This window comes from Trematosphaeria pertusa (genome assembly GCF_010094035.1).
Source record: "Trematosphaeria pertusa strain CBS 122368 unplaced genomic scaffold BU26scaffold_4, whole genome shotgun sequence".
Classification (NCBI taxonomy): Eukaryota; Fungi; Ascomycota; class Dothideomycetes; order Pleosporales; family Trematosphaeriaceae; genus Trematosphaeria; species Trematosphaeria pertusa.
The window spans coordinates 218194-246173 of record NW_022987215.1 but is presented as its reverse complement, the minus strand read 5'-3'; the positions used below and the strand labels follow the sequence as shown (position 1 = coordinate 246173).

General features: G+C 54.7%; 10 protein-coding genes across 10 annotated transcripts; 5 read left to right on the top strand and 5 right to left on the bottom strand.

Moving 5' to 3' along the window:
* Positions 1 to 574: 574 nt before the first annotated feature.
* BU26DRAFT_516461 (uncharacterized protein) lies at positions 575 to 3322 on the bottom strand. Its single transcript, XM_033828336.1, has one exon. The coding sequence runs from the start codon at positions 3272 to 3274 to the stop codon at positions 842 to 844; it is 2433 nt and encodes an 810-aa protein (XP_033686680.1). The 5' UTR covers positions 3275 to 3322; the 3' UTR covers positions 575 to 841.
* Positions 3323 to 3379: 57 nt separating this feature from the next.
* BU26DRAFT_561487 (uncharacterized protein) lies at positions 3380 to 4018 on the top strand (the record flags this gene model as incomplete). Its single annotated transcript, XM_033832913.1, has 4 exons — positions 3380 to 3516; positions 3628 to 3706; positions 3847 to 3936; positions 3989 to 4018. The coding sequence occupies 4 exons, from the start codon at positions 3380 to 3382 to the stop codon at positions 4016 to 4018; spliced, it is 336 nt and encodes a 111-aa protein (XP_033686679.1).
* A 770-nt stretch (positions 4019 to 4788) lies between these two features.
* BU26DRAFT_516457 (DUF1682-domain-containing protein) lies at positions 4789 to 6728 on the top strand. The gene is made up of 3 exons (XM_033828335.1): positions 4789 to 4911; positions 5145 to 6054; positions 6109 to 6728. Exons 1-3 carry the CDS (start codon positions 4839 to 4841, stop codon positions 6482 to 6484), a joined length of 1359 nt encoding a protein of 452 aa, XP_033686678.1. The 5' UTR covers positions 4789 to 4838; the 3' UTR covers positions 6485 to 6728.
* A 110-nt stretch (positions 6729 to 6838) lies between these two features.
* Positions 6839 to 8892, bottom strand: BU26DRAFT_602207 (carbohydrate-binding module family 18 protein). The gene is made up of 3 exons (XM_033835330.1): positions 8658 to 8892; positions 8333 to 8607; positions 6839 to 8274 (listed from the first exon to the last, which is right to left on the bottom strand). The coding sequence occupies exons 1-3, from the start codon at positions 8735 to 8737 to the stop codon at positions 7007 to 7009; spliced, it is 1623 nt and encodes a 540-aa protein (XP_033686677.1). The 5' UTR covers positions 8738 to 8892; the 3' UTR covers positions 6839 to 7006.
* Positions 8893 to 10915: 2023 nt separating this feature from the next.
* On the top strand, positions 10916 to 16460 carry BU26DRAFT_561484 (uncharacterized protein; the record flags this gene model as incomplete). Its single annotated transcript, XM_033832912.1, has 6 exons — positions 10916 to 11052; positions 11470 to 11525; positions 11803 to 13317; positions 14780 to 14841; positions 14896 to 15152; positions 15335 to 16460. The coding sequence occupies 6 exons, from the start codon at positions 10916 to 10918 to the stop codon at positions 16458 to 16460; spliced, it is 3153 nt and encodes a 1050-aa protein (XP_033686676.1).
* A 639-nt stretch (positions 16461 to 17099) lies between these two features.
* On the top strand, positions 17100 to 18312 carry BU26DRAFT_589905 (Clavaminate synthase-like protein; the record flags this gene model as incomplete). Its single annotated transcript, XM_033834743.1, has 2 exons — positions 17100 to 17501; positions 17560 to 18312. The coding sequence occupies 2 exons, from the start codon at positions 17100 to 17102 to the stop codon at positions 18310 to 18312; spliced, it is 1155 nt and encodes a 384-aa protein (XP_033686675.1).
* Positions 18313 to 21913: 3601 nt separating this feature from the next.
* Positions 21914 to 22597, bottom strand: BU26DRAFT_502294 (uncharacterized protein; the record flags this gene model as incomplete). The annotated part of the gene is made up of 1 exon (XM_033826626.1): positions 21914 to 22597. The coding sequence occupies one exon, from the start codon at positions 22595 to 22597 to the stop codon at positions 21914 to 21916; it is 684 nt and encodes a 227-aa protein (XP_033686674.1).
* Positions 22598 to 22713: 116 nt separating this feature from the next.
* BU26DRAFT_561481 (uncharacterized protein) lies at positions 22714 to 24588 on the bottom strand (the record flags this gene model as incomplete). Its single annotated transcript, XM_033832911.1, has 3 exons — positions 22714 to 22735; positions 22839 to 23142; positions 23208 to 24588. The coding sequence occupies 3 exons, from the start codon at positions 24586 to 24588 to the stop codon at positions 22714 to 22716; spliced, it is 1707 nt and encodes a 568-aa protein (XP_033686673.1).
* Positions 24589 to 25781: 1193 nt separating this feature from the next.
* Positions 25782 to 27135, top strand: BU26DRAFT_516451 (Rhodanese-like protein). The gene is made up of 2 exons (XM_033828334.1): positions 25782 to 25951; positions 26169 to 27135. The coding sequence occupies exon 2, from the start codon at positions 26192 to 26194 to the stop codon at positions 27023 to 27025; it is 834 nt and encodes a 277-aa protein (XP_033686672.1). The 5' UTR covers positions 25782 to 25951; positions 26169 to 26191; the 3' UTR covers positions 27026 to 27135.
* BU26DRAFT_602201 (uncharacterized protein) lies at positions 27086 to 27852 on the bottom strand. Its single transcript, XM_033835329.1, has 3 exons — positions 27804 to 27852; positions 27627 to 27726; positions 27086 to 27576 (listed from the first exon to the last, which is right to left on the bottom strand). Exons 2-3 carry the CDS (start codon positions 27681 to 27683, stop codon positions 27148 to 27150), a joined length of 486 nt encoding a protein of 161 aa, XP_033686671.1. The 5' UTR covers positions 27684 to 27726; positions 27804 to 27852; the 3' UTR covers positions 27086 to 27147.
* Positions 27853 to 27980: the final 128 nt, after the last annotated feature.

The window sequence follows — 27980 nt, the reverse complement described above, 5'->3', positions numbered from 1 at the left end:
TTTTCGCCATTGTTTCTATTCGGGCTGGAGGAGCACAACGTACGCATCCCGTTCGCGCTGCACTTTCGTATGTTGCGGAGAGAAAGGGAGTCGACCAGAAGCATGTGAGATGTGGAGTCTGATTTCAATTTTTCACAAGACCGAGCGAAGGCGTAATAGGCCCGGCTCGCAGATTTTAGTCCAGAAACCGTGGATGTGGTTGCGAACCTAGGAAAGGGGAGAGGTAGGAGAGATTTATATACCCCGAGGTTGGATATGCGCTCCCACCTACGCTATCTTTGCTTCCCGTTCGAAATCTCCATGTGACGTTCTTCTGGGTCGTTTTTAAAGGCGAGGAGAAAGCATCAAGCAGCTGCAGATTTCTTTTTGAACCGCGGAAAAGCCTCGGTGGAAGCGGAGGCACAATTTCCTTTGTCTGCCTTTTTTTGGTTTCCCCAAGGGAGGAAGACATGCGCAATCCGGAACATCCTTTTTAGTAAAGACATGGCTGTATAGGAGCTGTGAAAGAAACAAAGGGGGGATGTGGGAATGAGATTTATATACCTCTATTGAGGCAGGGTCGGCCAATCACGGACGGCAATTCTGAATAAACTACTACACTGCGCCTAATCTCCCCGAACATAACCATCGACGCCACGGGATATTGACTTATGATTCATTGGCTGGTAGTTGTTACGGATCTATGGCTGTTATAGGGTCTTATTCTAACACTCACTATCGTGCCACATGTGCACTCTTCTGCGTTTCCCATGCGCCGCCGAGGCGGGCATCAACTAAGCCAAGAGCAAAGTGGAAGCTGCGCCGTGAGGGTTCATAGCCCGGCTCCTGTGCCACGAATGCCTTATTCACTTCCTCCTTCCGATGACGCGTGCCCAGGGAGACTGCTCTTCTCCTCGTCACTCTTCCGCCAATTCGGACCTCCAATCTCGCTCAGCCTCAAAACCGTTCTCCTATGCACCCTGCGTTCGAGTCTGGGATGCCACATCATAGCGTGGAGTCTGGACTTGCCGAACAGACCCGGCTCCCTAAAGAGCGGGCTCCCCCACAGCTTGTTCACTTCGTGGACATACTCCGCGTAGGGAATAATATTCGCCCTTTCCATTGCCCTATTCTCCTTCCTCCGTGATCTTCCGCGGCCAAACAGATTCACGAACATCATCTGCAAAGCTTTGACGACGGTGTGTCGGTGAACATGGATTCCGGAATCGCGTAGCTCGACGAGAGTCTTTAGCCCAACGCTCCAGTCTAACGGCCTCAGGATCCCTTTCTTGAGGAATCTGCGGCGGTAGTGCTTCTTCGCTGCAGTAGGCGAGAACATTGACTGCTCCCGTGGGGCGTTTGGAAGAAGGCCGGCTTTGAAGCCCCACACAATAAGTCCTTGCTGCAGCGAATTGGGAAAGAGCTGCCGAATCGGATGTAGTCCGTTCACCTGAGACACGCCAGCTGGGAAATGGAAGTAATGACTTCGGTCGGGGAATGCAGCGCGCATCTTCTCGGTTGCGGAGTCCAGAAACGATGATCTGGGGAGCTCGGCAAACTTTGTGCCGCTTCGCGGTGCATACCAGTTCAAGAGCCAGAATATAAGGCGCCGCAACTCTCTAAAACGACCGAGCATACCAAATCGTCTGATGATTTCTCGCCATGCGTGGGGCGGGATATATCCTGTTCCGCCTTCTAAGATAGTGGTGAACACGCGTGTAACGTAGCGTAGGTCGTCGAATCTGCGTCCCATGTTGTTGGTTGGCTTTCGCCCTCGTTGGCGCCGGCGAAGACAGCCCTTGAACATGACAATGGATTCAGGGGTGATAAGCGCGTCATTTGTACGCATATCCTGAAGTACTTTCGTAGCCGCATGCACATTAAACCGCCTGATATGGGCTTGTAGGAGAAGGTTCCACGCCTGGTTGCTTGAATCGTTGTGGAAGAGGCTGAGGATGGCGAGCGTCCGATGGGCTTGAGACCAGTCCTGTTGATCGAGGTAAAAGTCGAGTAGCTTTTTTTGGAGCTCCGCGTCGTCAAAGACATCAGGATGCTGATCGCTGTCCATGATGCTACGGACCAGGTGCCACTGCTTTTCCAGGACAAACTTCTCTAGAGCTAGAGAAAACACGCAACCCTGTAAGGCAATGCCGTTCGCCCTGAGCTGTTCAAATCTTGCTGATATAGCCGACATTGGGACTGTCCTCGATGCCATGGCGCGCACCGCCTGCGGCCCTATCTCGTTCACGCCAACCATAGCAAGCCCCCTGATTATAGACTCAGGAGGAAAGGCTCGAGTGGCAAACATCCTGGCGCAAAACGAGTCTTCGAACCGAACCGGAGCCGTGTCGCGTCCCAAGAGGCGGCGGGTGAGCTCTTCGTTGAGCTTGGGTTTTCCGAATGAGGGACCGACGAATGACGGCGAGGGGTTGGAAAGAGTGGACATTTCGGCGGTGAATATCTGCACAATAGGATGCGAAGCTATAGACGGTGAGGGAAGGTCCCCACGGTAGACGCATAGCGTGTGCCACCGGCGTGCTGCCGTGATGTTTCCTTTTGCGCAAAGAGCCGGAACCACCTCGTCGTATACATTCCTCTCGTTGCTGTTCCGGTATATGTCGATGAACGCTTCGAGGGCCTTCGGTCCGAATCTTGATTGTCCTAGTCGCGCAAGAGGGCGCAGAGGAAGCGTCCTCAACTTCAGCTTCACCAGCATGCGGTGATGGCACACCAACGCCAGGTCCACATACTGCTCTTGCGAAAGCCAATATCCCATGCACAGCTCATACAAGTATGGGTAGGCGCGACCAGTCTCCTTGAGTATGTCGGCTGCGTGGTCGATGACCGCGATAACGACCTTTGGGTCCTTGATGAAAGTGCCCCATAAGAATTTGGCATCTGGGGTGTCCTCAACGGGCAAGCTGTACCCGTGGCGCGCCCTCCAGACGTCGCGTATGCCGGAGCGATGCCGCCGCTCTTGGAGCTGGAGCTCCCACGCCCATATGGCAGCTTCATCTTGACGCGCTATGCCGTCCTTCCTCTCTCCTCCCGTTTCTGTCAAGCGGTATCTTCTCAAAACGTGTGCTCGATTCGGTTGTTGGAATTGGTTCCAGCGGCGCTGTATTTGAGGCAATGGCTTTTCCGGAGCTGTCGAGTATTGGCAACGACGGGCTATGCAAGGCCAGCATTTGCGCGTGGAAAGCCATGCTGGAGGGTGCTCGGAGGCATTGACGATGGAGCGGAGGACATCCAACGCAGACGGGCGGGCGAGAAGCCTGTCCAAGGCCGTTGGCATGAAACAATTCAGAAAAGGACCAGTACTGGAGCCATTAGTGACGCGAGGGCTGCGCAGACCGGCCGAAACTTCCCAAGGTTGATGCACACTGCGCAAGCTCGGGTGATGACTAAGGCTTTGCTTGGCACTGGCGTCGTTCGGATCGTTCGATGCAGCACTTCACTGAACCCGACACCACCACCAATCCTCCCATTGCCCCCGCACAACAGCGCCAACTCCGCTCAACTCTTCACAATGGCAGGGTACGTTCGGCCCGCAGCTACTACTTCTGCAAAACGAGCCCCCTTCGCGCTGTCGCGGCAGCCGCCCACCCGCTCTCTTCCCCCTCATAGCCTGACACTGACGCTTAGCAGCTGGGTCTACCGCGAGAACCGAGTTCCCCATTACCAACGCGAATTCCAGAAGCACGATGGTCTGAGACTGTGGGAGAAGGTGCGTCGCATCCTTGAGAAGCGCTGGACGAGCGTTTGAGTCGTGAGCGGGTCAAGACGGGATAAGATCGCGGCGGCTCTTACTCTTCGAATTGTGCATGGTGTAAGGCAAGGACTCTCTTTGCTGATAGGAAGTTCTAGTCCCGCGGCAAGTTCCTGGTTCCCGCCTACAAGGTCATCCTCTTCACCAGCTTCGGCTGCAGCATGTACATGATGGGCCGCCTTGTCCTCGTACGTTGGTCGGATCCTTCACGATGGCACGGATGCTCACTGGATGCTACAGGGACACAAGACGTGGTTTGGCAAGAACTAGACAATTTGAGCGCAATACCAACCGGTCGACCGAGGGCAGGAGCATGGGAGGGCATTTCTTCGACCTCTTTGTACAAACAGCCAATACAGCCTGCATTTCGTAACCTGTCCATTTAATCCAAGCCTCGGTTCTGAGTGACCCCTCTATGCTGAACCCGATAATAAGGGTCCGAGCCGCGCCGCCGCATCACGAAAAAGTTGCGCGGTGGGTCAATTGCCTGTGAACCGTCTCTACTACGAGCGAAAAGGACGGAGACGGCGAGCCTGGATGGGGATTGAAAGCATCGGTAAAGAGAGAGAAATGGTTCCTTACCGCACTTATATTTTCTGCGGCGCGCATAACGGTTGGGTTCGATGGGTTGTAACCCTAGCCGGATTCTTGTCCTCGGTGTTCCACTTGCTCTCATCGTCCCTATCCCTGCTAAATCAACTGACAGGAGCAAATAGATTCCTTTTTTCTAATCGTCCCTAGTACTGGTCGTCATACTCGAGCTTATTTCCACTTGTGTCGTTGACCTCTGCTGCCAGCACCTTATCCTCACACAAGCACTACTAAAGTAGCACGTCAACGGTGTGGGGAAGATGCACCTTCATGTTTCGATACACAGGGCACAATGCAAACAGGGCAAACTTTTAGCTCCCTTGTATGGGCTGCTTTGCGATGGGTGATATGTTGATCCCTTGTTCGCACCAGTTGGGCTAACCAGCCGGGGCTAGCGCGGCGGCCAAAAACGTCAGTGATGCCGAGCTATTGCCCATCTCCAACCTCCCGCGGCACAACGCCTCAACACCAACACGATCCATTGTGTTGACAAGCCGGGATGGCCGACTTCGTAAAAGGTCTCTTTGGCGGCCAGAAGCCTGTTGCGCACCCTTCGTCAGGCGGCGATGACGGTATGTTCTTTCTTCTCATTCGATCGCACACTGCGACCCAGCGACCAGGACCCTGGAAAGCGCGAAGCAGAGAAGAGCTGGAGCTTTCCAGGGCTCCTTTCGCACATCTACTGCCCCGGTGGATGGCGAAGAAGCGAAGGGCTCTTCGGGTCTAAGAATGTAGCTCTTCGACCCAGCCGATTGCACCATATATTCATCCCCGAGTAACCCGTCGCTAACGATCACCATGGCAGACTTCGCCGACTACGCGGGCGCGCCAGAGCCCACGCCAGCAGCCATCTCGTCGTTCACTACCGACTCGGCGCCGCCGTCGTCTCCTACCTCGACTCTGGGTCAAGCCCCGTACACAGCATGGTACCGCGTGTGGGAGCGCACCACGCTCGACGACTTCAAGCTCGAGCTCTACGTCCTCCCCTTCATCCTCGCCGTCGTCCTTATACATCTCTGGGGCACGCGCCGAAACCGCAACAAGGCTCTCCATTGGATGAAGTCGCATGCGCCACTCCTACAGCAAGAGTTCGCCCAGGTCGGATACCTGCGACCGCAAGCTTCGGTCGACGATGTGAACGCTGTCGGGCTCATGCAGGCTACCGAGAAGGCCAGGCAGGAGGCTGCGGACCCTGCCAACATGCTGCGCGAGAAGAAAGCTGACGAGTACATGACTTACGCAACCGGCCGCCAAAACGTTGCGTTCGTCGACATCAAGCTGACCCTCGTCAAGAGGTACAACCCGCTCATGCGCTTCGGCGAGCAGATGCTAGGCCTCTTCTTCGAGAGCATGCCCGCACCGGTAGAGCGCATGGAAGCCACGTCCTACGTCTTCGACGGTCGCGAGGCGCAGATCGTCCCAACCTTCGGCAAAGGAGGGGAGAAGACGAAAGTGCCCCACAGCACCTATGACGGATTTGTCTTCGCCGTTGTGCACAAAGACCTCATGAAGCGGCTCCGAGAGGACCGCTACGATCTCTCGCTCACTGCTACCAAAGACCATGCGAAGCTCCCCGTCTGGACCACTGTCATGAGCGAGAGCGCTGAGGTCACTGATACTATCCTCACTCCGGAGCTGCTCAGAGCCATCAACGACGCCGGCGACAACTTCGAGGCGCTAGTCATCACCGACCAGCCCATGGACCAGCCCAAGAAGTAAGTCCACCTCTGCGCCCCATCCAGAGGCACCCGTGCTAACCATCCATTCAGGCTTGACGACACCGTCCCCCGTAAGCGCATAAACCTCTCGCTCAAGCTCCAGCCCACCGGGACTCCATACACCAGCACCCTCCCGCTCTTCCAGTACTTCCTCCGCCTCCCCGACGTCCTCGTCTCGACGGCCCACTTCCGCGCCGAAGCCATGCGGCGCATCAAAGCCACGCGCGAGGAGCAGATCAACAAAATAAAGCGCATCGACGAAGAAGAGAAGGCCGAGGAGCGCAAGCTCGCGGGCGACAAGATGAAGAAGGAGAAGCGCGACGCGATGCTGAGCCGCATGAGCGCCGAGGAGCAGAGGAAGTATCTGGACAAGGAGAGGGAGCGCGACAGCAAGAAGCGGCAAAAGAGGCAGACGGTTAAGGCGTAGGTTGAGAAAAATCTGCCTGTCCACCCTAAGATGCCTTTGCAGACTGCATATAGAATTTTCGTTGACGTTTATTGTGCAGGTGCAGGACTCGCGTGCAGGGTCAATGAGGCACGCAAGTGGGAGCTAGTCGAGGGCATTATTACTGTCGGTCTTGTCTTGTACGCTGTACGTTTTGCATAGCGGGTGGAAAGGAGTGGGGCCTGAAAAGGGACAAAATCAAAATGCTATTCTTTCAATCTTTCATGCTCGTCCCCTACAATCCGCTAATAAATGGTACCTGCACTCTTTTCCACGAAGACGAGTTCACGATGAGTACAAAGCAACCCTTGATGGTAAGGTAAGTTGATCTTATTCCTCTTTCCTATCTATCGCCCCATTCTCGCCGCTAGATGGGGAGTAAATGATTCCTAACCTGAGCCGTAGAGATACTGCTTTTCCGAGATACCGCATTCATATCCATTCCCTTTGTCTGAATATGCGAAGATAGGCAGCACGTACGCACTCACTCACTCACTCACTCACTCACTCTTTCTTCCACCAGTCCCCGCTATCGTCGTAGCCTCCGTCGTAGTAGCCCGACCACTCGTCATTCTCGCCGTCCACGTTCTCAGTAGCGGCAGTCTGCTCTTTCGGCGCATTCTGGGCGTATGGCACGTCCACGTCCGCAGGAGCAGGATACTGGCCGTAATCGTACTCGTCCGCTTCAGCCTCTGGGCCACCCTTCGTGCCGTCGACGTATACGACATCGTAGTCAGCCTGGTGGCTCTCGCTAGGCTCAGCAGGCTCGTTGGACTCCGCCGGCGTCTCCGTCTGGGTCTGTGCATCCTCGTTGTCCTCATTCTGCTCCGAATTCTGCGCCGGTGCAGTGTATCCACCGCTCGCCAGCTCCTTCGCCATCTGCTTGATATGGCTCCAATCAGCGCTGTCCTCGCCCAGACTCCAGGCCATCACGCCGCCGAGGCCATACCCGCGCACGATATCTTGGAACTTGCGCGAGATAAGCTGCGGCGTATCCCACGTCCAGAACAGGCGCTCAGCAGGGTCGAAGTAGTACTGCGCGCCGGCCTTCTCGTCCGTAACCCCGTTCTTGGCGGCGCTCTGCCAGGAGCTGAAGACGTCGGCGTCGGTGCACCCAGTGCCGAACGCGTGCTGGCACCCGCCGCTGCAGTGCTCCTTGGTGGTGCCGCAGTTGCCGTACTGCGAGCAGCAGCCCGTGGCGCACTTTGTCATTTTCTCGGGGCCGCAGGTGCCGTCATACGAGACGGGGAGGTTGGAGGTGTCGACGGGCGTCATGTGCGCTTTCTCGAAGGTCCAGGCGCCGGACGTCAGCGCATCGGTGCCGGTGACAGGGTCTTCAGCGGAGACGATGGGGCAGTCAAGCGGCTGGGGGCCGCAGTCGCCCTGCGTCGTGAAGTACTTCGCATAGTAGGCGAAGCCGAGGTTGATCTTCGCGGCGGGCGCGCCGATGGCGAGGTAGTTGTCGATGGCGGCGGTGGCGCCGGCGACGGAGGTGTGGTGCGCGGTCGTGTTGTCGCGGCGGTTCATGAGGTCGTATGACATGATGTTGATGTAGTCGACCGAGGGCCAGATGAGCGGGCCGTTCTCAGGCGTGAAGGCGATCATGTCGATTTTCTTGCCCGGCACGGCGATGGACAGGAGCTTGTCGCTTCCAATGGCTTTGCGGACCGCGGCGAGCAGCTTAGGGAAGGCGGGGATTTCGTGGACTTTGGCCGAGTTGGGCACTTGTTTGTAGTCGGCGCCGTTGCCGCCAGGGTACTCCCAGTCGATATCTAGATTTCGTCAGCAAGGGGCATGTTAAGAGAGGAAGAAGGGGTATTTGAAACTTACCGACACCATCGGCGCCAGTGTTCGTGAGCATGGTCTTGACATCGTAGGCGAACTTCTGGATTCCGGCATCGGTCCTCGTAGCTTCGGTGAAGCCGACAGTGTCTCCCCATCCGCCGATAGCAATCATGACCTTAGCTCCAGGGAACTCGGAACGGATGGTAGAGACGGGGACCTTGGGCTGGAACGCCGCAGTGTTGTTGGCCATGGCGAACGCGAGGACGACATGGTCGATGCCGGACTTATCCGCTGGGTTGGTAGGGCGAGTAGGGTGCCATCTGTTCATGCTTTAGTTCCACGGCCCACCGAAGGTCGACGAGTTACTTACTCATCCGCATACATCACGAAGCGAGCGCTCGCGAAGGCGGCCAGAAGAGGCGTGAGAAACGCGAGCTTTGGAAAGTACATGCTGAGAAGCGAATGTAATGATGGGGTTGTATCTGAATGAGAATATAAAAAAAGGAAGAGAGACTGTGGAAGCGGGTTGTTTAAATAGGGATGTGGCGACTCAAGAAGCCTTCGTGGGAAGGTGCTGCAAGTGACGTCGAAGGCTAAGGGAAAGAGCTACCCGGCACACCTCCTTCACAGAGAGGTCACAATGGTGTTTCCCCTGGCGGCCTTGTGAAGGCTTTATACAGGTGAAGGAGTAGCTGCGAGTTGGGCTGCAGAGCAAGGGCTGAGCTCCACTTCTTTCAGCATCCGCTCAGGTTCCAGGAATCAGGGAGTGCGTTCCTTGCGTTTACCTCTCGCCGTTGAGCCAGCAGCGAGACTGGAATGGGGCTGGGGAAGGTGCCGAATCCCTGTCACTGTTGTCTGCTTCCAGGGCGGAAGGAGCGATGACACCTCCTTCCCAATTGAATGGCGGGTGCGTAAAACTAATACGTTAAACATCGCTCTTCTAGCTTTGGAGTACTAGAAGCACCACGATGCCTGAGACAGGCTGCTGGAGCTGCCTGCAAGACATTGACTGACAGCTGCCATTCGCGTGTCCCCTGTGGGCGACATTAGCGCTCGGCTCGCCACATACCAGCCTCACTGGTGGTTGCTGGAGAGTACGTGGCTAGATCCCTTCTTGGACTGGCTGGAACGCAAGGTGGATGCATCGCTGGAGGCCTCCGTGTGGGAACACTACGTGAGAACTGGAAGACCGGGGGCGCACGCAAAGGTCCCCGAGTGGCAAAGATCGTAGCAGGAACATCAAGGATGAAGTGATGCAGCGTTTCGTAGCCGCATAAAACCGTTGAGGACCTAGGCTAGTAATGCAGAATGTGGGACGGCGCAGTGTGATCGAAAGCTTCGCCTATGTTGTGTAACATCTATTCAAACTCCGCGACACCCATACCGGTCATCGGATCTTCAAATTTGCTGTGCCTGGGTCCATTAATCTTGGTCAAACTGTTGTGCAACATCCGGGGCCAGCCGATCGCCGGAAAGCGAAATGGATGTCTTGCCGCTAGCACGGTGAGAGAAGGGTAGTCAGGCGGCCGAGATAGAAGACAGGAAGTATGTGCATCTGCGCGATGCAGACGGTGGAGGGAGAGAGCGGCCGTCATGTCTTTCGTGGGGACATGAGATGATGGTACCAGCGTGGACCAAGAGCTAGGAACAATCTAAGCGGAGAAGAGTCTGAATATTCCCTACCGGATGGTCCTTCCGGAAATGACGACTGCGAAACGCGGTACCAGAGTTGAATAGCTAGGAAGAGACGACGGCCAGGGCTCTGGTAAGTCACAAGGTGGCATCCGGCCGACTCCCGTTCGTCTTTCCCACTCCTAGAGGTACGGGCCGCTTCCCGTGCCGACCAACTCTACCAACTCTTGCGATTCTTAGACCACACATTTCCTCTTCAATTTCCCCGCACAGAATTGTGGAGCGCAGGCATTGGATACCAATCCGACGGCGGAAAGTGGAATATGCTTATATCTGGCTGGATACTGCCGTTAAAAAGGGGAAAGCGATATAGCGAACTGAGATCTTCAGCGATGAGTGGTATCGCCGTCCGCACGTTGCCTTGCCGGACTAGTCGTGAGTGAGGAGAAACTCGCGCTCCGCCTGCTCCGACCGGTATACCAGCTCCCAGTCGAAGAAACAAAGAACGGCGCTTTTGCTCTGCTACATTTAGCAGGTACATTCATCCTTTATCAGTAAAGACCCTTGAAGTGGAGCTGACTAAGGTTAAGTGTCGTTGTACGGTGGGGCCGACGTCATTGTCGAGGGTGCGGCTCGCCTGGACTGGGCGTCTCTGAATTCAGTACACAGTGTTCCGACTGTCGGCTTTTCAGGGTCAGTCACCCTTGCCTCCCGTTGAAACTGCAAATAGCCTTGATATCGAAGGTTCGGAGGCTTTCTTGCAAGTGTCGTCCACGCCCAAGCTGACCCTAACTATACGCAGTAAGGCTTCGCCAAGAAAATGAACGAGCGGGCGAATGAAACTACACTTATCTCAGCTCGATCGGGCCTAAAAGCTGAGGCGCAGTGCCAGATTCGTCTTCGATTGAGGCAGCCTTGTAGATTCAATGTTAAAGTCACCGCTCCCCCACTGGCTCGCTCGTTCAGCCCAGGAATCCGAGAGCCCTTGCAGCCAAGATGGGGCAAAACGATCGTACGACTGTCAGAAAGAACTCGAGTGTGAATGGTGATGGTGGTAGCGGTTCTGGGAAGAAGGAGCATATCCGCAAGAAGGCATGGAAACCGAAAACGAAGACGGGCTGTATTACGTGCAGGTGAGTGCTGATGGTTTCCTTCTGCACTAGGTAGACCTGAGCCGCCGCGAGCCTCTGTCGGGAATCAAGCGATCGCAAGTGATGGCATGGGACGAGCGGGCAAAGTAGTTATGGATCCTTGGTGAGCACTTTTTGGGAGATCCGTGGGAGGGGGATGTGAAGCTATACTCTACATCGTGTAGTGTAGGACGGTCACGCCTGGCGAGCTTTGGAACCTGCAATTTAGTGACTGCCAGTTTGAGCCCTATATTTAGGTTGGAAGGGGCGACGCATGCACAATACCCTTGGTTTGCGGCGTGGCTCCCTCTCCGCTGCTCCTTCCTTCCATCCTTCACATAACCGAGAAAGTGGCAAAGCTTACCTTGACCTCTCTCCACCGAGGCAAGTAGAGCCCTGACGGGACTGACCACGGAGCAGGATTCGACGGGTGAAGTGCGATGAAGCGAAACCGAATTGTCAGCGCTGTACATCAGGTACGTACGTACGTCGCCGTACACACTCCAGCACACCCGCCCGCCCACTGCGGAAAGCTCCTTCTGAAGGCCTTCAGCAAGTAAAACGTCTCGGGTTGTACCTGCGGAAAGCTTTTCCTGAAGCTCCTTAGCAGTCCTTCTATAAAAGAGCTTTGCTAACTTCCTTTAGTACGTGGCTCCTGAGAATCTAAACTATTTAGACTTATAGTACACCCTCTGTTGTACTCGACACCCACTTTGTTGAGCAGCACTGACTTTGCACCCCGGCGTTAGACAGGACGTACGTGCGACGGTTATACGACCTCCACGCCCGCCCCGCAATCGTACGCCATTGTCTACGCACCCAAACAGTCGCATCTGCCCCCGACCGCGGGCCTAGACCTGACATCGACGCAAGAGCAAGAGGCTTTCCACTTCTTCAAGCACCATTCGAGCTCCGAACTCTGCGGCTTCTTCGACTCCTCCTTTTGGAAAACGGAGGTTCTCCAGGCGTCGCACACTGTTCCGGCCATCCGACATGGCATCATTGCGCTAGCTGCCTTGCATCGGAAGTTCATCGTCGGTCGTATGCCCGTCGTGCCGGATGATAATTCTGACATGCAGCTTCGCTTTGCTCTGCAGCAGTCGAATCGCGCCATTCAGGAGATGAACCGTGCGATCAAGGAAATTATCAAGGTGCCAGGCCGCAAGTCAATTGCGGACAAGATTGATATGATGACGTTCTGCGTCCTGTTCTATTGCCAGGCTTGTTTTCAGGGTCACCACACCATGGCGATTGAGCACCTGAGGAGCGGCATTAAGATCCTCCGCGAGGTCGATGAAGATCTAGCCGCTGGAGTGAAGGACCTGAGCGAGCATCCCATATCTCTGAACACACTGCGGACCATGTTTGTCAGTATGGACGTGCAGGCAAGGGGTATAATGGGTGACGAGGCGTTGAGGACCTGGGGCCCACAGCCGAAGAGGAACTTTGCCGTCCCACAGACAAGTTTCAAGACGTTTGCCCAAGCCCGCTTCTACTTCGAGGCCGCCCTCAACGACGTGCTCGCTTTCATGCAAGGTCTGGACATCGACCCGCCCAAGACCGAGGACGCGATCCAAGATATCCGCGCGACGTACCACCGTCTCCAGCGCCAATTTGATGAAATGAGCGTACGTCTCGACTACTTCCTCGCTCAACTGTCCCATGCAAACAGTCAGGAGGACCGTGAATCCATACTGGGTATCCGGCTGTTCCGCGAGCAGGTCAAGGTCTTCTTGCGGGTCTTTAAAGGCTTCAACGGCGACAAGCACATCCGCGAGATCGATTGGCACGTTGACGAGAATGACATGGAAACAATATTGGCCCTCGCTAGCGAATTGCTGAAAGCACCACCCGACCTGAGTGTCCCTGCAGGAGCAGTCCCGGGAGAATACTATCCTTCGCAAGCAGATCTGGAACACATATCGAATATGGAGATACCATCGTACTCGCGGCCGGTGTTCTCTTCGTTCTCAGGCCTGCTCTCGGCGCTATGGCTCGTTACCTCCCGAGCTAATTCATCCGCTATCCGCCGGAGAGCCATTGCCCTATTGCTAGATTTCCCTCGCCGCGAGGGTGTCTGGGACAGCGTTTTGGCGGGAAGAGTCGCTTGGGAAAGCCTGATGTTGGAAGAGACGGCCTTGGAGGGCGAACTTGGAGCAAGGCAAGGTCGTTTGGAACCCAGATCGCACTACATTCCAGACTGTAACAAGGTCCGAGCGGTTGAGATCATATACGTGGGTCCACGGGTTGCTCAGATTGAGTTTCGAAGTGTGAGGCAGTACGAGGCCGGACAGCCGGGGGTTATAAGATATATTGCATGGTAGGAGGAAGCTCCCGCCTATCGAAGTGTTAGCGTAGAGGGTGGAGCTTCCAAGACTGCTGGACACAGGACAATGGAGAGCTCTCATATCAGATGTACTACCAGGCGGTTCGACGGCATAGCCGCAACAACGCGGCTTCGAGCAAGCTAAACGGTTCCAAATTCACCAATGCTTTCGCTCGAATTCCTATCTCTTGCGACGGTGGTGCATGCCAATGCACGTCAGCTGCAGGCGTCGTCTTCGGTGCATGTGGGGAGAGTCGATGACGCGGGTTGCCGTTGATTGTGCGTGCTGGTACCACGGGATACACAGCTCGAGAACCAACGGGGAACGCTCAAGTCCATCTCTACGCTCCAGATGGATGAAGCAACAAAAGCTTGAGCAGAACACTCCTGTCCTTGGGGTTCATTGCAGCACGTGATCGAACCGGTCGATCCGTTGCATGTGCCGCCAAGATAAAAAGTGCCCCAGATGCAGCGACGTGCAGTCAGCCATTTTCATACAATTCGGCCAATCACCGTTCGCGGAAATTCAGGAGGCTGGGAGAGCTCTCGCGGCGGACGGAACTGCATGGATGCCCTCAGCTGAGAAAATGCCTCTGTTCCCACCTGCTGCACCGCACTATCGCGGTGTGCATGAGAGGGTGCCGATGGCCCAATTGCACGTCTCCACGCACGACCTGATCGGTCCACTGAGGTTCGCGGGCTGCAGAGGCGCGAAGGGAGCTCCCCAGCGGCCTGGTGGAGGTCCCGCCTCGCCTTGCTGGTCATTGCGCCGCCAATTCATCACCATCGCCAGGCCAACGTGAGTGCCGAGGGCGTTTGAGCTTCAGAAGATGCCTCGGTGCGAAGCGCTGTAAGATGAGATGGGCGCTGCACTGTTTTGTGGAGGCCGGCGCAGCAAAAAGGGGAGCTCAATTTACGCGCTAGGCGTGGAGCTCTCCAAATCGGGCCTAGCATTGTTTTGGCCCAACCTCGCGCTTTAATGGGACCCAGCCAACGCCCGTTTCACAGGCCCACGCACCCCCGGCTGACGACCAACTACTTCTCCCCTCTTCCATCTCGCTCTCACCGTCCCTCCACCACATCACAGCCCCGCTACTGCACCCAATTGCACGCGTTTACGTTTCTGCACCGCGCAGGCCCTCAAGCTGGCTACAAAAGCTTCACTCCTCTTTGACAACCCCAAGGAGCAACAGTCGCTTCTTCATCTCTTCTAAGAGGGGATAAGAAGTGACGCGACGACTCCGACACGCTGGATTTTGAAGCGAGAGTACCCATCCCGTTCAGTGGTGAGTGAGGAGCGCGTGCGCCGCGAGAACTGCCAGCTGTCCGTCAACACGTCCGATTGACAGATTGCGACGTGTTTGACACCCAATTCTCGAGTCTTTACTAATTACAGCGCCGCAGTCTTCCCGTCCAGCTATCGGAACGTCAGCAAGGACGTCGTCAAAGAAACAACTGAGCTCAAGGTGGGTGTTGTTGCGCGCAATCCCCAAACGGCGGGCTCTAACCCACCACTCCAGGTAGAAGAAGGAAAGCTACCACAGGCAGGGCGGGAAGGTCACACTGAACGTCACGAATCCTTCTCGGTCAACGTCAAGCAGCCTGCTGAGCGTCGTGAATCCTACACCGAGGACGTAAGAGTATTCGAAGACCGCACCCGTCGCCCGCAGCACCGTGAGGAGGTCCACATCCACGAGGAATCCCGCTACAGACAACCCGAAGATCGCCGGCGAGAGCGCGTAGAGGTCGATATCCACACCCGCGACACCCGTGACCGGTAAGTGCCTCATGTTTTGTTATGTCTGCACGAATCAGCACCCCGCCCCCTGTGCATTGGCCGCAGCAGCCACCTGTCGCCTAACCCGATCCGTTTTATTGTTGTCCGAGCGACACAAGCGACCCACTTTTCCCGCCTTTTCTCTTCCCTGCCCAAGCTGACCTTCTCCTTCCTCATCACAGCTACCAACAACCCTACCGCCCCTACGTCGGGAGCCACATCGAAGTCAAGGGCAAGACCTACGACAGGGACTTCAACGCTGTCCAGGGCTCGACCGCCGACCACGCTCCCACCCAGATTGACGTCTCTGAGCGTCAATACCGCGAACACACCCGTCCCATCGTAGGTGGTTACGCTGCTGAGCAGGGTTACACCGACCTCAGCACCCGTCCCAACTACGAGCAGGCCTCCGGCTACCGCAAGGAGACCTTCGCCGCCAAGCACGACACTTCCCCCTACCAACGGCGGGAGGTTGACGTCGTCGACAGCCGCTACCCTTCTCGAGAAGAGGTTCGAGTAGAGAAGACTACTCGATCCACGGTTGACGCCCCCAAGAAGTACAAGCGTGATATGGGATATTACGACGAAGACGGTCACTACCACTCGTTCCGTCACGGTATCTCCAAGGCTGCCCACAAGGTCGCCGATCACATCGTTCACCCCATCCACGGTCACCGCCACCACCACTCGCACGACCACTCCTACGCCGGATCCAAGTACGACGACCGCCGCGAGGAGGTCGTAGTCAAGGAGAAGTACACCACCACCGCCCCTGCTTCCCGAGCTCCTGCCGTCCGCCCCGTTTCTGCCGGTGTTCCCATCGAGAAAGTTCGCGTCGTCGAATCCCGCAACATGACTCCCCCCAACACCATCACTATCCCCTGCCACCACATCCGCATTGGTGACCTCCTGATCCTCCAGGGCCGCCCTTGCCAGGTCATCCGCATCACCACCTCCTCCCAGACCGGCCAACACCGCTACCTCGGTGTTGACCTCTTCACCAAGCAGCTCCATGAGGAGTCCAGCTTCATCTCCAACCCGGCGCCGTCGGTCGTCGTCCAGAACATGCTTGGTCCTGTCTTCAAGCAGTACCGTGTTCTCGACATCCGCGAGGATGGCCGCGTCGTTGCCATGACCGAGACTGGCGATGTCAAGCAGGGCCTCCCTGTCCTTGACCAGAGCAACCTCCTCAAGCGCCTGACTGACTCTTTCGACAATGGCCGGGGCAGCGTCCGCATTCTCGTCATCAACGATGAGGGCATGGAGATGGCTGTCGACTACAAGGTCGTGCACGGCTCGAGGCTGTAAATGTGTTTCCCTCGTCAATGGTCAGTTACTGTCTGCCATTATCATCCTGAACCACCCAAGCTGATTATGTCAGGTCGCGTTCAAACATCTGAATGTATTACGACAGCATCAAGGAGTTTGTTTCCAGTCGGCCCCTTCATCAAATTGTGTTCATAAACTTTCTGCTTGAGTCGCTTGGCCTGGCTCACTGCCGTCTTGTTCTCTAGCACGGTTGGCGTTCATCCGCCCGCTGGTGTCTGTGGGGGCATGCTGCCGTCGTAGTGGCTAGCAATTGGCGCAGGGATCTACGGTTCAGGTGAATGGAAAAGCGAAGTATATCTGTGGATAGTTAATGAATGGAGTCTTTGCTTATACTTCGCGTCCGTGTTGCTTCCATTTGTTTGAGCGCGTCTGTTCCCGCCTTGTTTGTGTGTTATGTTTTGATTATTCTGTTTTGATTAGTATGTTGTTGAGCTCGTTCGCGCTGCCGAGGTATTCTACCCCGCGTTCTCCACGATCTGCTCCCGCGATGAACCTCACCCGCTTCGTATGAGCGCATCAGCTGCGACGCCGAGCTATCTACATAAATACCCTATCCAGGTACGTGGAATCGCTCCAACAAACATCCCTCGAACCATTGAAGGTCGGCCTATTCTAACAATGCCTCATTCAGACCACTCCGCCTCCCCGACATGGGACGCCTTCCCCGACCTCCCACCCTTCTCAAAGTCTGTCCCCACAGCACCTCTCCTCCGCATATCGCTCTCCAAGCTCCTAGCCCATGATCCCGATGAGGAAGAACGCTGCTGGAAAGCATGCTGCGACCTGGGCTTCTTCTATCTCGACCTTCATACTTCCGACGCTTCCCAGGAAATCGATGGCGGAGCGCTACTCCATAATGCGGAGGAGCTGTTTGAAGTGATGAAGGGCTTCTTCGAGCTACCGGTGGAAGAGAAGACGACGTACGATTTTGCGGACAAGGGGAGCTATTTTGGGTACAAGGGGTATGGGAAGGGGATTGTGGATAAGAAGGGGACGAAAGATCGGAATGAGTTTTACAACGTAGTTTAACCTCCTGGTTTTATTAGGTCGGAGAGGTACAGTACTGACACGATCCTAGATCTCGAAAGACGACATCCTCGGCCTGAGCAAACGACTCCCCTCCGCAGAAGTCCTGAACCCGCACCGCTCGCTCTATGAATCCTACATTCGTTCCTCACACGCTATCTGCATGCTCGTAACCTCGCTTCTCTCTTCTCGCCTCCCGCTCCTACCCGTAGTACGCGACGCCGGCGGTCTGCCGGCATTGCACAAGCTCGACGCCGTCTCGGGCGACCAGATCCGCTTCATCAAAGCGCCGCCGCAGGAACAATCGCTCGAAGGCGTTGCCCTGGGCGAACACACAGATTTCGGCAGCGTAACGGTGCTGTTCAACCGCCTCGGGGGCCTCCAAGTCCGCCTGCCGGATTACATCCAGCCCCTCCAACCGTCCTCCTCTGCTCCATCCTCCCCTGTGGAACAGGCCCTCTGCACGTCCGGCTGGACATACGTGCGTCCGCTCCCCGGACACTGCATCGTCAACCTCGGCGACGCCCTCGTCAAGTTCTCCTCCGGCAAGCTGCGCAGTAATATTCACAGGGTTGTTGCGCCGCCGGGCGAGCAGGGGAAGGTGACGAGGTACAGTCTTGTGTATTTCTGTCGGCCGGAGGATGACGTGAGGTTGAGGAGCTTGGTGGAGGGTGGGGTAGAGGGAGAAGAAGAGGAAGTTAGTGCGAAGGAGTGGATTTTGAGGAGAGCGCTGGGGAGACGGAAGGAGGATGGGTGGGAGAAGAGTGGTGGGACGGAAGGGGTGAGTATGAGGGGTGGGAAGTAAGAGGGGGAGGTGGTGCTTCGGAGGTAGGATTATGTGGTAAGGCGAAACGCGTTCGTTTGCTATTCTTCAGTGTCTTATATGGCTCCAGACCATTCGCCCAGGTTCATATCCTCCTTCTACTCATGCATAAATACCTTCCATCGGCAGCAAGCCTTCCCTTCTTTTCTCTACAGCTTCCCATCTCTGGCTTCTAAAACGAGCCGTACAGAACATCAATGTCCTCGCGCGCTATTCAAAATGGCCATCTCTTTCCCCCATGTGCCACTCATCCCTCGGACGATCGATTTCCTAAAGGACGTGATCATCAATATTATGTTGTCGCTTGGCAAGACCCTCCGCACTCGTTCATGAAGTATACCTGTCCCCCGCCGTTGAGTTCGAATCCCGAGCCGAGGGAAAAGAATGTGCACAACGCTATATGCCCTGGCCCAGTTTCCAAAGTCTCTCACAAGCTTTATGATGTGCGCTCCGTCGGCCTGCCTGGCGCCCACAGCCCCCAAAAACAACCATGGACACCAGAAATGTCTTCTTTCTCTCCGTCCGCCGCTCCCGGGCATTACAAAAAAGCTGTCGTCGCTCAAGAATGTCCCGCGTCGGCAAAAAAACCCAGGATTGCCCTACGATGGCTGTTCCCGGGCAAGAGAAGTCTTCGTTACCTCCAATCAAAGAACGAACAACTAATGCTCTTCTCGCTCCCCTCCTCTCTCTGAGCTGTCTATTCTCAATTAGAATGACGCGCCCCTGCGAATCATGGTTTTTCTCTGCTCCAGAGCCCAGGTTCACCGGCATATACCTGGGTCCGAAAAATGAAGAACCTTCGCGAGTATGGCGGGGACGAAAAATAGCAGCATCGACACTCATGCTGTGTGGCGTCGCCAAAATCTAGGCCACTCTAGGGTATGGCCGTGCCGGTTCCTTGGAACCTCATTTTGGAGAAAATATATAGCATGTATCGCAAATGCGCCTTGCTGTTTGGCATCTAGCGCCGCCTCTATGACTCCAAGTCAACACAATCGCTCTTCATGTGCTTCCTTGGGTCCAACAAAGATTCACGGGAAACGCGTTATGCTCGCTCTCCCGCGTGGACTCCTTCGTCGCCCAAACCGACAAAAGAGACAGCATATGCCCACCAGTTTCCTCTTCCCAGCATCTTCCGCTTCGACTCAAATCTCTGAATGGATACCGCTATGCTTCCGGGTCTTTTCAGCATGTACAGGGGCAGCGGAACATGGTCTGCCGTCGTTCTGGAAGATCCAGTGTACTTGGCCAAAAGAATAATATCGGCCTGAGATGGTGCCTCTCCTCGCGGTCTCCAAAGACAGGTTTGCGAAGCAAGAATTCGTCGGGTTTTCTGGAAGGGGAAATACGAGGGATGTATAATACATTCCAGCTCCCGTTCCTTCGATTCGATGAACGCCAAAGTGGTGATGAGCTTGGACATGCGTGTCTTCTTCTTCTTCACTATGCTATTAGCCTTAAAAGCTGGACACAAGGAACTCATGTCGCTCTTCGGTTTTCGAAAACCAAAGACACATTCATCATGCCTGTTTCCGCGCCGGAGCCTCGCGTATACAAACCCTCCTGGTGGATGTGATCATATGCTCGCCTTGGTTCTTCTTTGCGCGTCTATCAAGTGTCGACACAACAACCGAAAAGTCTACTCGTTCATGCTTGCCCCGTTCCAAAGATCGTGTCGCAGCAATACATGCTCGCTCTACTGTTCTTATGTCGTCTAGCCTCCTGCTCTCCAAAATCCGCACATTCAGGACGATGGCTGTGCTCTTCCCTAAAAAGAAGCAACTACAGGGTTATGTCTCGGTTGTGTTAGCAGTGCGGGAGTTAACAGTCTACAAGCACAACCGCCGTGACGAACTTACATGCGTGGGTCTTTTGGCATTCTCCTGTAGCCTTAAAAGCTGGACATACAAGTCCATGTGGTTCTTTGGGTTTGAAACAGAGCACAGCTTTTGCATGCCTGTTTCCGCGCCGGAGTCTTGGATACGACCATGCTCGCCCTGGTTCTTCTTTGCGCGTCCATCAAATTCCAACATGACAACATACAAACCCACCCAATTATGCCCGTTGCACTCTAAAAGTATCCCTCTCACCACGGTTTGAATTACCCCTAATTTAGGGAATTGTCCGAAGATTGCCCCTAAAAGGACCACTATTCTAGGGACAGTTTACGGAAAATTCCCCTGATTTAGGGATGGACAAATCATGGTGGTCCTGCCGCATGGTTTGCTCTCTTTCCCTGGGTCTGGCTTGATCAAGCCAAAAGAAATTCTTCTCTTCGCGTTCTGTGCTGTCTAGTCCGGCCCGGCATTCTCCAAAAAGCGACCACGAGGGAGCATATGCCTGTGCGCTCCAAGAACGGGAAATGCAGCCGGCGATGTCTTGTTCCGGTTCGCAAGTCCAAATAGCGTCAAGGCTATAGAACTGGTCGATGGCACCCGCCATGCCTGTTCGCCTGCCTTTTTCTGGTCCCGGTATACCAGAGGATCTCTGGAATTTATGATGCGCAGAAACCAATTCAACCTCATTTTGTTTGATGTTTCTCTGCGACACATCCGCGCATCAAAAGCCAGCCTCCAAAATATTCATGTGGACACCTCAGAAGCGGCGCTCAGACACGCGTATAACCGACCGACCAAACGGACAAGGCGGCCAAACCATGTCTGACCCTCTCTGCGTCCTGCTCTAAGACTTCTTTCCCACAAACATCCTCTTGTATCCATTCATGCTGCGTACCGCTCGACTGGCGAGGGATCGTGAGAAGCATCAGCTTTGCATCGCTATGTGCGTGCGCCTTCTTCTGGAATTTGCAGCATCAGATGCACACCCGCAGCACCAACCTCAAGGATTTACACAGACGTTACATGTAGAGTTTCCTTCCCGGTGAAGAATAAAGTCTCCTGTCCGGTCGTATATCTCCCACGCAGTGCCCCGCTGCAATCCTCCGGCTAGGTTGGTCCTCTAAAAACTCCGCAAGAAACTCTACATGTGCGGTTCGCAAGGCCCGGGGTTCGATTATACCGAGGCTTCGAGGGTAAAAATTTCCCATGGTGCAGAAGTATGGCTTCTTCCCGGTGGAGAGAAATCCGTCATGTGAAGCTGCTTGAAACGTAGCCGCGAACCTCACATATCGCGCTTCGGTGCTAGGAACGATGCTATCCTGTACGTGTAGGACTGTCCAATCTGCGCCGTCATGGCCTTCGTCTGCTCAGGGATTCCGCGCGTCGGCGAAAGATTGGGAATTCCTGGCATGTACCGAACTGTGATGGTAGCCGAGAACCGCATGGTGAGCAATAGTCGCTCTCTGGAGAGAAAAATCTCTGAATGCTTTCTTTGATGGAAATATGCTGCTGTACTTGGAATTTAAGAGGCAATACGTAGTCCAGCGATCTTCTTTGCGCTTGACGGGGGAGTCTTCGGCGGTGGATGCACTGGCGCAGACAGCATGGAAGATATTATATTATATACTACCTCGTAAGAGAGAAATCTGAACCCAGTAACGCCTGACCCTGTACTCATGACCAATAAATGCATTTCTCGATCTGTCATCAGCCCGACCATTTGCCCAGTCTTTCTATCCATCCATTCAGCCTGTATACAAACTGTTACAGTTCGAAACCTTCCACGATAGAACATCAAACGAGGCAGTGCCCCCCGGGTTCAGCAACTGCTGCCTACACCACTGCATATGTGGGCCTGCGCAACCCGGGCTTCCCCAGACATCAAGGCAGCAAATATCCTCTAGCGTTGGCAGGTCCTGGCCAAATGTAAATTCGAGCTCGGCCCCAGCGACGAAAGGCACTCGGTCTTCTGTGAGGTCGAACTCGGAATTCGTGATGCACGCTGTGTTGATGGTCACGTCGCCGTTGGAGTCCTTGAGTAGCCAGGCTGGATTCTCAGCGTAGAGCGTGTCTGGGAATTTCCAGAAGAGGGAGTCCTGAACAACGAAGCTCCATGATCCGGCAGTCGCCAGAGGCTCGGCTGTGGAGGAGGACTCGGAAGGCGTTGTTATCGTGCTGCTGGACTCTGGTGGAACTGTATACGGAGTTGGATTTGACACTGGGGTAGAGCCGATAACGGTGCTGATGAACGTGACAGGCGTAATAGGTGCCTGGCATCCTGCATAATCAACGCACCGGAATTGCGCACCACAAAACATTTGCACGATCTCCACGCACGCCTTTCCGGAAGGGCATGCCGGACCGGTATCGGGATTGCATTCATCCGAGCCGAAGCCGCCTGGCGGGCACTCGTCTGGGATAGCACTCATGTTGGCGCAGAGACCGAACTGAGGCAGGTTGCTGTAATATTGAAGACAGGAGCAGCCGTCTTGAACGCCGCATGGAGAACCGTAGTTCGCGCACTGGCTTGAGACGCACCACCCATTTACGCAGGGCCCTCGAGTGCACTGTAGGCTGTCAGCATACGAGATGGAAGCCTGGGAGGGGCAATGCGTGCCATTGAGTTGCAGCCGCCACAGTTCAAGGGATCTGAGAGCAGATGCGTGCTACAAGTGCCTGAGGGTTCTGAAGCCTCTGAAGAAATTGTAGTGCTGGAAGAGGAAGACTTCGAGGGGGACAAGGTCGAAGAAATTGAGGTGATTGACGCTATAGTGGACGAACGTGGTTGTACGGTGCTCGATGGCTCGCTTGTAGCCGGCAGTGGCGGTATGCTTGAAGACGTCAAGGGCGCCGGCTTTGTACCAGTTAGTTCGGGTGGCGGCGTTAGGGACTCCGAAACTTCTTGAGACGTGGCGGTGCGGAAACCACCTCGGTAGATACATTTGCCATTTATGCAGTCTTCGAAATCGCCGCACTAGGATCGTTAGAGCAGAACAAATATACGGAGCATTTTGCTTGCCAGAAAACCGCATGTCCCACAGTTGTTGTCATCGCTCATCAGATCCGCACCGCCGCATTGCGTCGAGGGAGAAACTGTCGGAGGGAGAGTGGGAGTAACACTCTCTGAGAGAGAAGCCGTCGGTGGTGAAATAGGAGTTACACTCTCCGAAGGAGAAACGATAGGTGGGAGGCTTGGAGTTGCGCTCTCCGAAGGAGAAATTGTAGGTGGAAAGCTTGGAGTTGCACTTTCAGAAGGAGAAACCGTAGGTGGAAGACTCGGAAGCACACTCGCTGTAGGGACCTCTGGACTTATGAGGTCCTCAAGGCCTTGACAAGCCTCGCTGGAGAATTGTTCTGCAATCGGGAAAGCCTGGCTGACCAAGTAATTGCAGAACATACTTGCGCCAAAGACCGCCAAGAACTCCGCTTCAGGCGCGACGACGGCGTTGGTGGTGTATACCGCTGTGACGCAAGCATCGACAATCCCAGGCGCAAAGGCCTCCACTACCGCCCCAGAGAAGAATCCCTCGCAGATTGTGGACAGAGTCTCGGAGATTAGACTATCGGAGAACACTTCACCATCTTCTTGCACTGCCTCGACCTTGCCAGCCAGGTAGCCTCCGAACTCACCGGCGAAGGTGCGAATATTGTCGGACAAAGCTCGAACGCGGTGTTTGTAGGCGGTCCTTCTTTCTGTGTCGGGCCCCATGATCGGGGATCTTGGTCTGACTCCGTGGGTGTCCGAAGGCACAAGGTATGCTGCGCTCCCTTGGATGAAGAAGGTAAGCCCAACGAATAGAGCGAGGAGAATACTAGTCTTCAGCTTCCTGTGCGTGGCGCTTCCAGTGAACTGCGCTGGTTGGGATTCCGTCGGATTTGGAGCATTCGTTGGAGGCGTTTCTGCGACTGTTAGGGTCTCCCCTCCCGCGATTGAAGTTGGGGCACCTCCAAGGCCACTGATAATGTATCCCCCAACAGGCATGCTTGATGATGGAGCCTGGAGAGCAGCGGAGCTTTGCGCTGGACCGGAGCCTTGCGAAGTTTCAGGCGGTTGAGGGAGACACTCAGGTTCAGGTCCGGTCCTCGTGACGCCATCCACATGCGTACCAATGCTCGTTCCATCGCTGTAGATATGGAGGCCCTTGCAGTTAGGTAACGTGATGTTCTGCTCCTGGGAAACGCGGTGATCGGAGCTCAGATCGGGTTGCGTGAACAGCATAGGACCGAAATACATGGAATTGAACGCCTCGCATCTTGCTGCACTCTTGTACTCAACACTAGTTTGCGTATCGGACGAGAGTCCTAAGGGGAACTGATCCAGGGCAGTGCAGCTTGGGCCTTGGCACGCGTAGTCGATTTGAGGCGGATGGCCATGGCCACAGTCCTTGAAAGTGCCAGTTAACTTCGTTCCGTCGGCCATGTTGTACGTACGACTTTTCTTCTGGCAAACGAGAGACAATATGGGAACGAGAGCGAGGCGCCTTCTGTACGTAGACCGTACGCAAATTTATACAAGCCAGGCCAGTAGAACACCGAACGAGACCGGATCGAACGACATCTTTTGGGGGTGCTTTGCTAGAGTTGGCATCGAAGCAGCCTACGTCGGGCGATCCTCCACACGTTTGTCTTCCGACTCAATTGACCGGTGCTGGCCTAAGTTGACGTATAGAGTGAAAGTAGACGAAGGCTTTTGTATCTGGGCTCCTGTTGGAGGACGATTCTATCGTGGCGTAGACCGCTCTGTAGCGCTTCCTTAGCTTATGCCTGCGGCTGAAAGCTCACCCAACCTCGACTGACCCATTTCGAATAAGCCTGCGGAATACGGGCAGTCTCTGCAAGTTTCGGTCTGGGAATGGGGTGTTAGCGAGTGCCAAGACCTTTTTTGGTCTCACCACCTCCAATGCCACCTATCGACTCGAGGTTCATGCCATCATTGAGAGCGCTCCATGCATATCATGGAAAGCCATATACGAGATCAAAAACTAGAAGTGGATGTGATGCCACATGTTAGGTAAAAGAAAAGGCGTCATTGAAGTGGGCTCCTAGGACGGAAGAAGGCCGGCAGACAGTTCTAAAGAGCGGGTGAAGGAAATGGACACAATGGAAGGGAGATACTCCAAGAGGACATATGGGGGCGGCGTGAAAGCTGCACAGCTCGTCGGACGCGGCAGCACCATGCGCGCATCAGGAGTATCTCGAATTAAGCGGAGCTCCGTAGGCGGCGAGAGGCAGGCAGAGCATGAATGACACCTCTCAATAGTTAATGAATGAATCTAAGACGCAGGAACGGAAAATGAGGTCTGTGGAGAAGATGGCCTTGGAGGAGAACAGGAAAGTTGCATGGGATGCAGTGCGGTCTTGAGGTTCGGACTAGTTGAGATTATGTAAGCCCACAACAAATCAACTGCCCTACTTCATGCGTCGAGTGCCATACCATTTTCACATCCTTGGCTGCTTGATTTGACGCTCAATAGACACGGGCCACTGCCAAGGACGAGAACTTCACCGAAGAGAGTCCAATGTTTGCGCAACACTCGCAAGCATTAAACCCTAACGACTTTCCGTTCCCCTTGAACGCAAGGTCGGGACAAGCCCTACCCCTGGTTCTTGGGACCGGAATGCCGCGTGTTGTTTCTTTCAGGACGAATCAGGGCGCAAGGTTAAAGTGGCTCGTACCCCACGCGAACTCACATATATCCAGAACTTTACTGTGGCCTGAGAATACTACATGCAACGCGGAGGTAGGGTTTTTACGTCTCTTGATCTCTCGTGCAAAGCCAAAGGTACGCGCAGTATGGAGAGCTTAAATACGTTCCAATCCGATGTTATTTCCTTTCTTCTCGAGAACCACATCTCCCTTTTTTCGACCCAATTACACCTCCCGAGACAATATCTTAGCGATATCAGCCCTATTCTCATTCTACTTCTGCTTGTTCATGATGAAATTGTTTCATACCCTAGCGCTCTTGGCCGCAGTGGCACCTAACGCCGCAATTGCAGCCTCACTCGGTTCCAGAGCCACCATGGACGGCGTCGTCTCGACCGACTGGCTCGCACGCAACTACGAGAGCACTAGCGTCCTCATCATCGACATCCGAGACGCTACCGACTATGCGATCGGCCACATTCCCCGCGCCATCAACATCCCCTGGGCAATGCCAGAATGCACCTGGATTAGCTACGGCCCGGATGACCTCCTCCTCCAACTCCCCAAAGATAGCTACCTCTTCGGCAACCTGAGCGCTGCTGGTGTCTCTAAATATAAACGCATCGTCGTCTCGATGGCGAACGCCAGCCCACCGTACCCCCAGGCCCAGGCAGCCCGCGTCGCTATGACACTCAAACTCGCCGGCGTCCCTCAGGTACAAGTCTTGAACGGCGGATTCACGACGTGGTCCGCAGAGGGCCGGCCAATGTCTACTGACGTACCTACTCTGACCCCCAGCAGCGTCAAAGGCCAAATTGACAGAAGCGACCTCGTGAATCGCGAGTACGTCCGTGGAGCAATCAATAAGAAGATTATCCTGGATGCGCGAGACCCCGGAGTTTACAACGGCAGCGTAATCGAGGAATATGCGCCAAAGGCTGGGCATATTCCATCGGCAAAGAGCCTGCCAACTGTTACCCTCTTCGATGCTAATGGGAATTTCAAGGACAAGGAGGCGTTGGCAAATCTTGTGAAGAGTGTTGCGGGGGCCAAGGTTACGAAGCAGACCGAGATTATCACGTATTGTGGGGTCGGAGGTTATGCTGCTGCGCTCTATTGGATCCTCACTGCGGAGCTGGGATACTGCAACGTCAAGTTCTACGATGGTTCAGCGCAGGACTGGGTCAAATACTACGATATGGAAATCTAAGGAGGCCAGACTAAAACCTCAGCATCAGAAAGGCTTGGAATATAAGCCAACGAGAGTCATGAAAGTGGCTTAATCGATTTCATTCCTTCATTTCTTCCGTTTCGGTTTTTCTTCCGTATTGCTCAATATTCAATTTCCGGTTTCCCGGGCTCACGCTCACGCTCCTCCCAATGCGCATAGTTCATGCCCTGCAACATGGCGCTCGCTTCGAACGCACTCTTCCGCATATAGTCCAAGTCCTCGGGCTCGTCCAAAAGCATACCACCAATACGACAGACGATGACGGTACCGTCCTTCTCCGCACGCTTGTCAAGCAGGACGAAGTGGTGATCGTCGAAGTTTACGCTTTCAGGTTTCTTCCGCATCCACTTCGCAACGTCTTCAACGGTCTTTCCAAGGAACGGCGACTTATAATCCGAGGGGACAGGAGGCTTCTGACCCTCGAAGTGTTGGTCCTTTCTTTGCGGTGCGTCTTCGTACTTCTCGGGGGCGAGTGTGTAACAGTATACCCCGGCAATTCGCGGCCCTTCTTTGAAGATGCTCTCTATGACCTTGGTGTTCTCTGTCAGCATATTCCGTATCCAAGGGCTGTATTTCTAACCTTATGCGGTACCTCCACAAGCGGAAACATCGCGAAAGGTGTCTGGACCCATGTCATGGCGAGTATAGATCCAACGGTATGCGGTCGAAGAGGCTAGTTGCTGAAGGCGATCAGAGTATGCTCATTGTAAGTGGAACATCCACCAGTGGAAACATCGCGATAGGAATCCGAACCTACATGCTGAGTGCAAACGTAACTGATATTCCTAAAAGAAGGGGGATGGCCGTAGAAATCAGGTTGTGTAAAGGGGAGATTGAGCATCTTGATGAGACGACATCCAGCCGAGGAACGTTGTGACGTCACTGCGGCGAAGCATGCTTCCACCATGCTGCATTCGCAGATTTTGACTTTTGT

Bases quoted from the DNA above. Each gene is read 5' to 3' on its own strand.
- BU26DRAFT_516451 (XM_033828334.1), top strand. From the start codon at position 26,192: ATGGACGGCGTCGTCTCGACCGACTGGCTCGCACGCAACTACGAGAGC.
- BU26DRAFT_516457 (XM_033828335.1), top strand. From the start codon at position 4,839: ATGGCCGACTTCGTAAAAGGTCTCTTTGGCGGCCAGAAGCCTGTTGCG. The intron at 4,912-5,144 runs GTATGTTCTTTC...TCACCATGGCAG, and splicing joins TTCGTCAGGCGGCGATGACG to ACTTCGCCGACTACGCGGGC. The intron at 6,055-6,108 runs GTAAGTCCACCT...CCATCCATTCAG, and splicing joins CCCATGGACCAGCCCAAGAA to GCTTGACGACACCGTCCCCC.
- BU26DRAFT_602207 (XM_033835330.1), bottom strand. From the start codon at position 8,737: ATGTACTTTCCAAAGCTCGCGTTTCTCACGCCTCTTCTGGCCGCCTTC. The intron at 8,608-8,657 runs GTAAGTAACTCG...AAGCATGAACAG, and splicing joins TTCGTGATGTATGCGGATGA to ATGGCACCCTACTCGCCCTA. The intron at 8,275-8,332 runs GTAAGTTTCAAA...GACGAAATCTAG, and splicing joins CACTGGCGCCGATGGTGTCG to ATATCGACTGGGAGTACCCT.
- BU26DRAFT_516461 (XM_033828336.1), bottom strand. From the start codon at position 3,274: ATGCCAACGGCCTTGGACAGGCTTCTCGCCCGCCCGTCTGCGTTGGAT.
- BU26DRAFT_602201 (XM_033835329.1), bottom strand. From the start codon at position 27,683: ATGACATGGGTCCAGACACCTTTCGCGATGTTTCCGCTTGTGGAGGTA. The intron at 27,577-27,626 runs GTTAGAAATACA...GAGAACACCAAG, and splicing joins TTGTGGAGGTACCGCATAAG to GTCATAGAGAGCATCTTCAA.